We start from the raw sequence: 12,691 nt of genomic DNA, 5'->3' as shown, positions 1-12,691 counted from the left end.
TGTTGAAGTCTGAAGAGTTTCTCCATTGACTTCCATGTTAAAAATGTGATGAATTATGGGATATATCTCTGGAATTATGAAAGTTATGAATGAGAAAAGTAATAGCCATTGATTCCCGATCGAGCTGAATGTTTTGATGTTTGAACGGAGTTTCTGCGATGTGGAATGTGGGAGCAGAAGAGGCGCAAAAAACCCGGCGGAATAATAATAATAAAGAATGTGTGCGTAGAAGAACAGATAGTTGGAATGCTGTATCAGCATTCCCACTAAATAATGCAGGTAAAAGACACTTAAGGTATGATTGTTGTTGTCATGGAGTTGAATCAAGCTCTATAAGTAAAATAACTTTATTATTTAGTTTTTTTACTCGGTTTATGAACAATTAATATATATATTTAAATGTTAACTTACTGTGACTCCCACCCTGTCATGATCAGTATAAACAGCTGCAGGAAGTGTTCTCACTGTCTGAACCAGTTTGACTTATCTTTTTTAAATAAATATGAATATTGTGTGATAAAGGCCTTTTTTCTTTTTTATAATAGTTGGATGTGTTGTATTAGGATCCGTGTCTTTTTCATTTTATGTTTAATGTATTGCTTTCATGTTTGTAAAAACAAAAAGGGCAATATACACTGAATGTGATTACTCTTCAGTACAGAGCATTGTGTTTTTAATAACAAACCATACAAGCCAGTCAAGCAAGCAGCCAGAAAGTGAGGTGATATTTGTAGATGGTGGTAGCAGGTCTCCGGATGTGTGTTCTCCCTCGGGATCGAATGGAGGACGCTCTCACACATTGTCATTGTCCCCTCAGACACCAAGTACTACATGTTAGTGATGTGAGAGTTCCACTTCTCATTTTCTCTACCAACAACTGTCTGGTAGGTGGTAACACAAAACCAAAAGTAGCTTTGTGATCGTCTTTATCGACTCAAACAGGCATAAAAGCAACTTCTTCTTATTGTTTTTGACAATGTGCAAACAGCCGTACTCGGTTTTAAAAATGGTCAATACTTTTGTATCTTAGGAGTCAATAAGTCAGTGGCCAGTTTTTATACATGATTTTGGACTGTGACTTTGACAGTTTGTCCTCTGGGTTTAATTTGACTTTGAGCCTGAAGCAGATCTCACTATGTTGTCAATTAATCAGTGACCTCTGTAATCTCATAGGCCTTTTGCATTTTGACTCTTCAAATATGTTATTGATTGGTTACATATTGTAACCAGCATAGTGGCTGTGAAAAAGAGGAAGAAATGTCCTCAGTGAACAGAATGTTGGGTTCTATACCTTGTCTTTAGAGTAAGACTGGTAAAACTATTTTCAAATCCAGTTGCATTTCTTCTCATGTGTCATGTGTCGCTGTGTCTTTGGTGAAGAATGGATTTGTACTGCCCTCTATTGGCTGATCAGTGGCATCAGAAAGTGTGCTGGTCATACAGTTTGTGTTCCCACACTGTTGTAACTGCACACACTACTTTTGTATCCTGTCTCTAAAATACCTTTCAGTTATAAGTCTGTGACTAATGTCCACACAGACTTTGAATGCTCCTCTCTGTGAACAACGTATATTGCAACAAGCAGGCAATGATGCAATTGTATTTATCATGATTAAATGTAGTTCTCAACTTTTGTGTCTGTTTTGTATTCATGGCATTATGGACAAATGGACATTTACCTTTCCTATAAAGCAAATCTCAATCTGCTGATGAAATTAGCTTATTATCACTGCCAGCTCCAGAATAGCTTTAAAATGCCCTATTGTGGTGAAATTGTTTTCTGAAATGTTTTATTGTATTTTATTGTTTTCTGAGAACCGTTTGAAAATCTTTCAATATTTTGCATCATTGCACTAATTAAACTGTACAATAAAAAGATTCATTATTTTAGTATACTAGTCATAAGTTCAATTTCTGTTTATTCATAAGTGTTGGAAAAAGCACTCACATTGTTATGTATACTGTCCATTATGTAAAAGTAGCAATGCTACAGTGTATGAGAACAATTAATATGACTCATTATACAGAATGGCCCATTTTAGAATACAAATGACGAATGTCTAAATAAGAAGCAGATGGCTATCAGCTCTCTTAAAATGATTGTGTCACACCATAGAAACAGAAGCCAGTTTAGTTATTATTTCTGTAAACAAACTCAAACTGAGCAGTCAGCCAATCACCATACACCACCAGAAACAAAGTGCTTTTGAATTCATGTCTCCTTTGACAGCTTAATGATTAATTACTCTTTTGGGCACATGTTCTGACTCTAAGTGTATGCATGTACGTGCGTGAGCGTGCGTGTGTTTTTAATATGAGGATGATAGAGACATAAACATTAACAGGCTGCTTTTCTACATGCAGCTGAGACTATGTAACTTAGTGTTTAATGTGTGATGTATTAATTTAGTTCATTATAACATCTCATCAAATACACAACTCCGATACTTCTACGTGACCAAGCCATCATAATCAACATCACAAGTAAACGGAAGCCCTCTCTCCAGGATCTGGGACAGAAATGAGAGCTGCTGTGGCCCCGCTCCTGAGTCCTGGCTGGGGTCTTTGTGCCCATGAAAAAGGGTCTTTAAAGAGCGCCTTCTTTTAAGAAACGGGGAGTTTGGGGGGAGCGGAGGTTGGGCTTGAACATATAAGAGGCTAAGAAAGTCCGCAAGTCCCATTTGGCACAGCTAAACTATCCGAGGAAGCTGATTGGATCATTCTTTTATTTTGGAATTGAAAGACGGGTTAGTGATGAGCACAGGTAGGTTACTCAGAACCTTATCCTGTGTGTCAGATGAGGACAACGGGACAAGCTGGCAGTCCAATGGTGTGTTCCTGCAGCCTGCGTGGGACTACCTCCAACAGAACCACTGCGATCTCCTGGCCAGCCCTCTGTTCCCCGTGGTCCTCTCCATCACCACTTACTTCCTGGTGGTTAGCCTTTACACCATGCTTGACCTGCTGGCCCCCACCTGGCCATGCATCAACCGCTACAGGCTCCACCCGGACACCCCGGTCACCTGGCCTGACATCTGGACAACTCTGGGTGTCACCATCTACAACCATCTGCTCTACATCTTCCCCGCTGCTGTTGCCCAGTGGCTGTGGAGACCCCCCGTCCCGTTGCCCTGCGAGGCCCCCACTCTCTGCAGCTTCTTCCTGGGCATCTTTGCCTGCATGATTGTCTTTGACTCCCAGTATTACCTGTGGCACCTCCTGCACCACCGGGTTCCATGGTTGTACCACATGTTCCACGCCGTGCACCACCGCTACCACCAGCCCTTCAGCCTCGTCACACAGTACATGTCCGGCTGGGAGCTGTTCAGCGTGGGGTTTTGGACCACAATTGACCCCCTCCTGCTGCAGTGCCACTGCCTCACAACATGGGGCTTCATGGTCCTCAACATCTACATCTCCACCGAGGACCACTGCGGCTACGACTTCCCCTGGTCCATGAATAACGTGGTGCCCTTTGGCCTCTGGGGCGGCGCACCCAAGCATGATGCTCACCACCGGCGGCCCAGCACTCACTTCGCCCCGTTCTTCTCTCACTGGGACTGGCTGGGAGGCACCGACACCCCTCCAACTCCCCCCATCCGCTCCAGGGGAGCAAGTCGAGATGAAAGGGAGATAAAACTAAAGCGCTTCAAGTAATCTCTCAATGACTCTGAGCTTTTTCACTGCCTCTCTTGTACCTTATCTTACTTCACAGTTGATTTTTCAAACCAGTTTACCTCTTTACCTGTTTTCCTTTCCTGTCTTTTTGATATCATCATATTGACTCACTGTATTTTTCCACTGAACTAGGATAATTTTTCTCAGTTTAGAATCTTTTATCAGGTCAATATTTGACTCTATGGTAAACTGTTGGTAAGGATTATCTTTTATATCTGTTTTGTCTATACTGTTGCACATGTATCTCTCATTCATAGTGATGTCCCATTTATGTTAATGTGTTGTAATATTATGGCATTCTCAGGTCAGTTTCCAGACATGACTAACATGTGTTGAGCCCTTATCTAGGATTCGCTGATGTTAGATAGTGTGATCCGTCTGAATGATTAAACACGTTAGCTCGTACCCTGTCCCCCTCCTCTGCACTGACCCTCTCACTCACATGAATGAATAGCAGCCTTTTAGCTATGATGTGTGAATGCAATGCTAATCCGTGACTGTCTTTGATACAAAACTGGAAGAGTTCAAATAAGAAATCCCCCCAAAAGACAATAGCTTTGTGATACAACAATGACCAATAAAGTTGCAATAATGCCTTTGTGTCCGATGCAGTTTTTCTTTTATATACTGTATCTTACTGAATTGGATCAATCGAAGTTTATATGAGAATAAAGAGATGTTTAAGTTGATTTCAGATGTTTGATTAAATATAAATGCAAAAGGATTGTGGCTAAGAAAATAATTGTAAACTAACTGACTACTTTACCTTTGTAGAAAAGTGTGGTTTGGTTTTAGTTTATCTTTATCCACCCGGTTTTTAAATGTTTAAACATTATTTTATTTATTAGTCTTACTAAATAATTAAATATCCTGATTTATTTTCTAAGCTTTGCAGATGAAATGTGCGAGAAAAAGGTTCCATATAGATGTGGTATGACTTGCATTCCCACAAACAAACCAGCAGAGGTCCCATTTCCTCCCCACATGAATCAGCCCCAATCAGGCAAACACAGCAGCAACACCTGTTTTGACAGATTCATCTGTATTTGAACAACAGTTACACATGTTTATCTTGGGGCAGAAACATATCGAATGATAACACACAGGAAATGTGGTGTGTGGTTCCTATCTCTGTTGTGATGACCTATTCCCACACTGACTCTTTTCTCTTTGTTTCCAGTCACCCAAAGTCACAACACTTGCAGACAGAACTGGTTTGACGTGTTTCTGGTTTACAAGGATCTGTCACAACAGGGGCCTGTACTACGAAGCTGGTTCAACCTAACCTGGATATGTTTTGAGTTAGCCGGTTGACTTAATCCAAAACATACGCGCTCTCGCTAAACGGTCCGACGCGGGTTATCAAGTGGATCGCCCAAGCCAGCTGTGTCCTATCTGGTTAGGTGCGCGTTCACATGAAAGGGGTGGTATTTGGAGCATTCGACCAATCACAAACATGGAGAAGCGTACTGACAGCGCAGCATCATACTTCCTGAATGAAAAGTCAACGATAATATTAGACATATGAAGAAGTTTAAACATCCATGACTTAAACACTTTATCCAGGATAAAAGCCACATAGTTGCACCTGCAAGGTGAATACAGCTGGTAAAAGAACAAGTGTTTGAATGCATACATTAACAGTTTTATGATATCACTGCCCCGTCCAAGACACGAGTGGATCTGACTTTAATTACATTTGACTCGAGTGTTTCGTCAACTTAATGTGTTGCTTAAAATAATACTTCTGCATACAGTAGGCCTATGTGACACTGTGAGTGTTGCACAGCCAGATACGGCTCTGCTGACTCAGATAAGGACATATATGATACAGGGCTGAACGATTAATCGATTTTAAATTGAAATCGCGATTCGAGATGATGAGATTATCAAATCGGAAAGCCTGCGATTTCTTTTAACTTTTTTTTTTTTTACACTTTTTTTTTTTTCTTCTTCTTGTGTGTCAGTCATCCACACCAATCAGAAGTGCTGTGCTCCACATGTACCAGCCATTGTTAATCAATCAGAAATGGCCCATGATAGAAGGTGATAGACAGATTGATCCAATCACCTGCCAAGTGCTTTTGAAAGTGCCTGCCCTTTCCAAATGGCTTCCAATGGAGCTTTCCTAGATAGTTTGGTGAAACAAACCATCTGAGTCAGGTTAGTAATGCTCCATCACATGTTCTACATCTAAAAGGGTGAATCTTTAACTGAAGCTTGACTTTAAAGCAACCCAACGGAAGTTTCATGTAAGTTTAGTTCTTTCACTCGTAGCTCGGGATGCGGGGGTGCTAGAGACGGGAGTATGTTGATACGACCTTCCTAGCCGGAGTTATGGCTGCATTTTACAATAAACTTCCGTTGGGTCTCTTAAAAATAAATATCGCAATTCGAATCGCAATCGCAATATTTGTCAGAAAAATCGCAATTAGATTTTTTCCCAAAACCGTGCAGCCCTTATGATGCATGTTGTAGTGGCCAATTGTCCAAAGAAAATCCATGTTCAAAGGCCACTTAGTCTAGGAGGCGAGCTCGAGTAGCCTATTGACTCGCATATATTCAAAAAATCAGATACCTTGCTCGTTCCATTCAGGTACTTTATTGAGAGGTTCAATAGATCAGCTGGCGGCCCACTGCCGACGTGCAACATTTGCACGGTATTTACACAAATAAACAAACAAGATCCATTGGTCATACGGATGTGTGCGGTCAACAACTTTTTTCCAACTGCCTCTCTCGACTTCCTGCTGTGTCATGCTGGCAGCGTCATTTATACCTGAGCACGCCCCTACTATTGCTTTGTATAAATAATAACAAAACATAAACTAGAGCTGTCCATAAGCAAGATGACACGTTACAAAAACAGTATAATAATAATAATGCATAGTTATTCAGCTCATTTAAGTTAAATTAAAGAATATTCAATTGGCTCACAAAACCATAATTCATTACCATAAAATAATGTGCCTAAATGGCTCTTACACATGTGATATGATGTGATATGAATGATAATGGGACACATCGACGTCTGCACTCACAGTGCCGCGGACTGTAGGCTACGTAATGTTACTTTGATCTGGTTACTTATGTTGTGGCAGATATTTAATTAAGCTTTCTTAATATAATAGTATAATGATAGTTATAATAGTCCGATTGCTCTGAACATGGGAGGTGATATTCTATTCATTTTCACGTTCACACAGTCGGTGATTTTGGCCGGCCGTCTTTCCTGCAACGGCAGTTTAAACTGTATTTCCTCCGCACACTGAGCTCTGATTGGTCAGCAGGCGTGGTGCTTTCGCTGAGTTGATCTCTTATCCTGGAACATAGCCTGCTTCGGAGCACAGACTAGGTTCCAGGATAAGTCACCATGGAGATCTAGCCCGCTAAAAAGTGAACCAGCTTCGTAGGACCGGAAAGCCCAGAAGTTATCTTGCTAAACGAAATTCCTGCTTCGTAGTATACCCCCCAGGTTAGCCACTAAGCATAAGTTACCATGGAGATCTAGCCTGCTAAAAAGAGAACCAGCTTCGTAGGACCGGAAAGCCGGAGTTTTCCCTGAATTTAGCCGGCTAAGCGAAAATCCTGCTTCGTAGGTCCTGCTTATTTTAGGAAAATGCATTCAGACCTGTCTGTGTCCTAATTTGAATCACTGGGATTTTATGTATGAATAAATAAACCTTATCCCCATGCTTTGACATGCATGACAAGGACCTGTAAAGGGGTTGAATTATTGTCTGATGTTTTTTAAAATGTTTGGAGATCACCAGAGACTTTTTAAACATTGGGATTTGTTCTGCAATCTACCAGAAGACTAAATAAGAAATCTTATCAGACTTATCAGACAAAAAAGTACTCATACTCATATTCTACTATCAATCCTGTGGTTACAGAGTTGTTGCAATTTACGACAACCTTAAAGCATACCATACATGTTGCATCGTGGAAATATGCAACACACCGCCACATACGTGTGTGTGTGGGGTGTGTGTGTGTGTGTGTGTGTGTGTGTGTGTGTGTGTGTGTGTGTGTGTGTGTGTGTGTGTGTGTGTGTGTGTGTGTGTGTGTGTGTGTGTGTGTGTGTGTGTGTGTGGGTGTGTGTGGGTGTGTATGAGTAGGCATCTGCAGTTGCTCAACTAGAACTTTGGCTGTTAGTTCCTTCTTTTTTAACCATAAAAGTTCTCAACTATGAGAAATATAAATACACAAGGAGATTTTAAATAACTATGTAATTAAATTGTTTGTTTGGTGAATCTATGCACAACTGCTTTTTGGAGTTAGACTAGAAGATGATCTCACCTCTGTATGCTGTAGCAGCAGCAGGTAAGCCTAGTTTAGCTTAAAACAGGTGGAGACAATGAGCCTGCCTCTGCAGTAAACACAATCTACATACCAACATCTCTTAACATATTAAGACGATCAGGTATAATTACAACACGTTGTCTTTAACACTTTAGTTTTTGTAAGGATTAAACCAAAATTGTATAGCATTGGGCACTGAGTTTATGCTTCGAGCGGAGTGCAACCATTGTAAATGTGCTTGTGCATGTGAACATAATATAGCCCTTAAAAACGGAAGACTTTTCTTTCTTGCCACACCTGCCTCTCATGGCTCTTATAGATAAGCTGTGCAAAGGCTTCAATTTTGCAAGAAATGTTAGTACATGTTAGTGCATGTGTTAGTTCATACAGAAAAAAATATTTATTTTGGTATGTTTTGTACTTGCATCACGTTCACCATGAAATCATCTGCCTTCCAATCCAACATGATCATGCATTCCGGCTGAAAAAAGCACACCCTGTATACTTCATAACGAGTCCATAAAATAAATGATTTCCCAACTTCTATGAATTACTGACGTTTAAAACCTTTTTTAACAGCCCTTAAATAAGTATTTGTCCTTTCTATGTTTCATAAAACTGTCAGATATGTAATCGATTAATCTGAATGATTATTCTCCTGGCTATATTTTATAATCACTTATCCTTTCATCAGAAACCATCAAACATGATTAATTAACGTTTCTATTTGTCGCGGTCACATGGTGTAGCTGTATAGATGAAACACGGCCAGGGAGTGGCTCAGTTCCACTCAGTGCTGACAAAGGGTAAACTGACACTCATACAACAATCATTGACCTGGCCCTGACAACCAGTCATTAAACAGGAAGCTTTGCATACCTGGGGGAGGGGGATGACTCTTAAAGGTGGGGCTGGAGCTGGAAACGTCAGTTCACCTACTTCTTATCTACAGATAAAAGCCCTGAGGTGTTTGCTTTGCTTCACAATACTCCTTTGTTGACAGCATAGTGTCTTCAAGAAGAGCACCTTTGATGTAATCAACCTTTGGGTTTAGGAAAGGCATTGTGAGTGTGGCTAATACTGTTGGATAGGAGTGATGTTTCTGTGATTCACATACAGCTTACACTGAAACTTGTGGGAGGATAACCCGTTTCGTTCACCCTCACAACATGTTTCATCACGCCCTAAAACATTCATAAACCCTCCATCTTCATTCAATTTTGGGGGTTTTCCATCAGAACACATTGTGAATACAACTTGGTAAACAACAAAATATGTGTTTTAAAGAACTGGCCTGCACTCTTTTCTAAACTAAAGACCACAACAACACATTCCATGAATTCCTGAAATGTTAACAAGGCTTAAAGAGGGATCCATGATAATGAGTCCCATCTGCATCCCTCCTCGGCTGCGTGACGAAACGAAGACGCGTGACTCACTCCACACAGGAATTTAAATCGGTGACGTAATGTTAAAGGAGTTTCACAGAAACTGCATCCTGTTGTTTTATTATTTATTTAAGAAACTATGTAACAATAACACCAAACATTAAATCAACACTTCAAATACATTAAAAATGCTGGCTGCATGGTGGCTGTTAATAACAGTAATTCATATTAAATAAGAAACGCTTAACTTGATATTGTCTATTGATCTATTCTTCTGAACATATTCAGTCAATTTGGTTCTTTTACTAAAGATGTTGCTTTGTTTTAAAAATACATTTCCTACTTTTCTTTGTTTTATATGATATTAAACTGATATTGAAAGATATCATATTTGACTTTGAGAAAATGGAATAGAAATGTTTCGCTATTTGATTAATCAAGATCAATCCTTAATGAAAATAATCTTTAAAATAGTCTTCAGTGCATGGTCATTCAAAAATCCTGGCAAATATTTTGTGCGGCCAAGAGAACTTAATATCAGTCTTTAACAGGCTTCCATTAATATGTATAAAAATGAAAATATACATGCATGTTTCACATTTGAACACGAAACAACAGTTCATAATTACGTATTTGACATCTTTAAAAGTCCTCCGCTCTCGTCCCAGCACAGTCATCTTCACATTTATAGTTCATCTTTGGTTATGTGATGTGTTGAGGTAACGTGGTTATGACTAACCAGCACCAATCACACCTTTTTGCATCCCATGTCTGTGGGGCACCATGTTTCCAGTGAATAAACACAGCCTTGATACCCTTTTAGTCTTTCCATCGTTTCCTTCATCCATCATACCTCTAGCAGGAGCTGCTCTGGGTGTTCCCACTCTCCGAAATGTACGACTTGCTCTTCCTGGAGTATTTCATGGAGCTGAATGAAACCCTCATCCTCTCCACGGTCCGGCTGCTCCTGCAGAGGAGAGTGTTCTTCACGTGGTTCCTGAAGTCCTCGGACACAAAGTAGTAGATAAACGGGTCCAGGCAGCTGTTGAGGCTGGCCAGGCATAATGTGGAGATGTAGAAGCTGTAACCGTTATTAATCACTCCATCCTTCAGGAGAGAGTAGTGCACCACCAGCATGATGTTACTGGGGATGAAGCACACCAGAAAAGTAAACAGCACGGTCACGATCAGCACCACGGCTCTGTGGCGGTTCTTTGCTGCCGTGCTGGCCTCCATGCTGTTCCCCAGTGCTCGGAGAAGCAGAACATACGCCACCACGATCACTATACAAGGGACCAGGAACACCACCAATCCCATGAAGATGAAGTAGTAGTAAGGCAGCTGCACAGAGGGGAACGGGTTGAGAGGGTCCTCGATGATGTTGACATCGTGGCAGGTGGTGATGTTGGGGTCTTTGAGTTGTGCGGTGTGGTCGTACAGGTACAGAGGCGTGCTGGTGATCCAGATGAAAGCCCAGATGGCCACGCAAACACCGACCGCCACTTTGTTGTTCTTCCTTTGATGGGACAGAGGGTGAGCCACCACCCAGTACCTCTGCACACTGAGGCAGGTGATGAAAAGCACGGAGCAGTACATGTTCCCATAGAAGAAGCTCACAAAGACTTTGCACAGCGCCTCCCCGTAGATCCAGTTGTTGCCGTTAAAATGGTATTGGATTTTTAGAGGTGCCCAAATGACAAAGAGCAAGTCAGCCAGAGCTAAGTTGGCCATGTAGATGGAGGACGGGTGCTTCTTCTTCATCCTAAAGAGGAACACCCAGATGGCCATGCCATTGGCAGGAAGTCCCACCGCAAACACAATGATGTAGAGGATAGGTATGAAGACTGTGGTGAGATTACTCTTCAGTGTGTCAATTGTTTGCTGGTCCACAACAACTTGATTTGAGTTGACCGCATCCTTAATCCCAATGAATCCCCGGCCTCGATCTACAAACAAAAAAATTGACAAAATTATGATATTCGATTAATTATTTTTGAAACAAAAATATACTGAACTTTGTATATTCCTAAAAGTTAAGATGCGTCGTCGTTTTATATCCTATGTCAAGGAATATTGTTTGACCAAAATAAATAAATAATTGTTCTATGGTTAATTTTTCGAAACATTTTAGGCAAAAGGTTAAAAGATAAATAACTGGTGCATGAATCTTTAATAAAATAAGTATTTCTAACTGCCTTTAACTTTCTTTACAATATCTACAAGTACTGTAGCTTGAGCAATGTAATGTATAATAAAATACAGCTATATTTGTAAAGCCCTTCGAAACCACAGAAAAAAAGTGCTGTACAGAGAAATAAATGAATAAACAAAATACAAAATGACAAATGAAGTACTCCACAATAGCGGTTAATAATACAAATACTAATAATGCAGTTTTTCCTTAATATCAAGAGGTATATTATGGCAATTACGATACATATTAAATGAATGCCTATTTCCCGTCACTCCTGTCTGTTTGGGAGCTGACCACCACCCAAAGTAAAACATAACAATTTCCAAAGATTCCCTCTAATTATTACAACACCGTTTTTAACACTTTTAGTTTAAAATAATACAAAAATGACTACAGTAAGTGTATCTTAATTTAGAGATGAGTCTGGTAATGTCTCGCGAGCCCGGTATGTAAAGTGGGCTCCTCGACACAATAAAGAGAGAAACTTCCGGTCTTACCTGCTGCACATGAGGCCGAAAAGCAGCAGAAAATCAAAAGTAGCGACAGTAACCGAGTTAAATCCATGTCTGTGTGTTTACACGCTCTCAGCTTTGCTCTTCTTTAATATATTCGCCCTCTAACAACTCCTTAAATGTCGCACTACCTTCAACCTGAGACACACCCCGAGAATACCTTATGTAGAGCGGCTGTACGTCATCTCTGACCCGCCTACGTGCTGTTTCCCCAATGAGGGTTTCTGCGGAGTCAACCAGGGAGGAGATCCAAAATAATAAATATATATATAAAAGATGAGATATTAATACGTTTAACTAAACAAATAAAACACACTAGCACTAGATATTTTAGCTTCATTCAGGCAGTTTGACAGTCTTAGTGGGTTACTATGGAAACATTGAATAAGTAACTGTTTCCAACGGTTGTTTATGTTACTTATTTTCTCACACCATCTACATATTAATATAGCCTAAATGTATATATTTTTTTAAACCGCAAACACATTCATTGAATTTGGATGACACCCATATTTAAAAAAAAAAGGTTTAAAAACGTTTAGGATCTGTTAAATCTTTTAGTAACAGAAATACATATAATATGCAGCACAATCATCTGCATAGAGTCTACTCTA

At 40.2% G+C, this 12,691-nt stretch overlaps 2 protein-coding genes across 2 annotated transcripts; one reads left to right on the top strand and one right to left on the bottom strand.

The window, feature by feature from the left end:
* Positions 1-2,754: 2,754 nt before the first annotated feature.
* On the top strand, positions 2,755-3,657 carry ch25hl2 (cholesterol 25-hydroxylase like 2). Its single transcript, XM_034096521.1, has one exon. It carries the CDS (start codon positions 2,755-2,757, stop codon positions 3,655-3,657), a length of 903 nt encoding a protein of 300 aa, XP_033952412.1.
* A 5,807-nt stretch (positions 3,658-9,464) lies between these two features.
* Positions 9,465-12,214, bottom strand: f2rl1.2 (coagulation factor II (thrombin) receptor-like 1, tandem duplicate 2). Its single transcript, XM_034096134.1, has 2 exons — positions 12,063-12,214; positions 9,465-11,317 (listed from the first exon to the last, which is right to left on the bottom strand). Exons 1-2 carry the CDS (start codon positions 12,127-12,129, stop codon positions 10,227-10,229), a joined length of 1,158 nt encoding a protein of 385 aa, XP_033952025.1. The 5' UTR covers positions 12,130-12,214; the 3' UTR covers positions 9,465-10,226.
* Positions 12,215-12,691: the final 477 nt, after the last annotated feature.

Source organism: Pseudochaenichthys georgianus, chromosome 12, assembly GCF_902827115.2.
Source record: "Pseudochaenichthys georgianus chromosome 12, fPseGeo1.2, whole genome shotgun sequence".
In the NCBI taxonomy this organism is placed as follows: domain Eukaryota; kingdom Metazoa; phylum Chordata; class Actinopteri; order Perciformes; family Channichthyidae; genus Pseudochaenichthys; species Pseudochaenichthys georgianus.
Note: the sequence above shows the minus strand (reverse complement) of the source record. Positions and strands in the feature narration are given on the sequence as shown.

Coding starts and splice junctions, on each gene's coding strand:
- ch25hl2 (XM_034096521.1), top strand. CDS start 2,755: ATGAGCACAGGTAGGTTACTCAGAACCTTATCCTGTGTGTCAGATGAG.
- f2rl1.2 (XM_034096134.1), bottom strand. CDS start 12,129: ATGGATTTAACTCGGTTACTGTCGCTACTTTTGATTTTCTGCTGCTTT. Junction 11,318..12,062: donor TTCGGCCTCATGTGCAGCAG/GTAAGACCGGAA, acceptor TTTTGTTTGTAG/ATCGAGGCCGGGGATTCATT.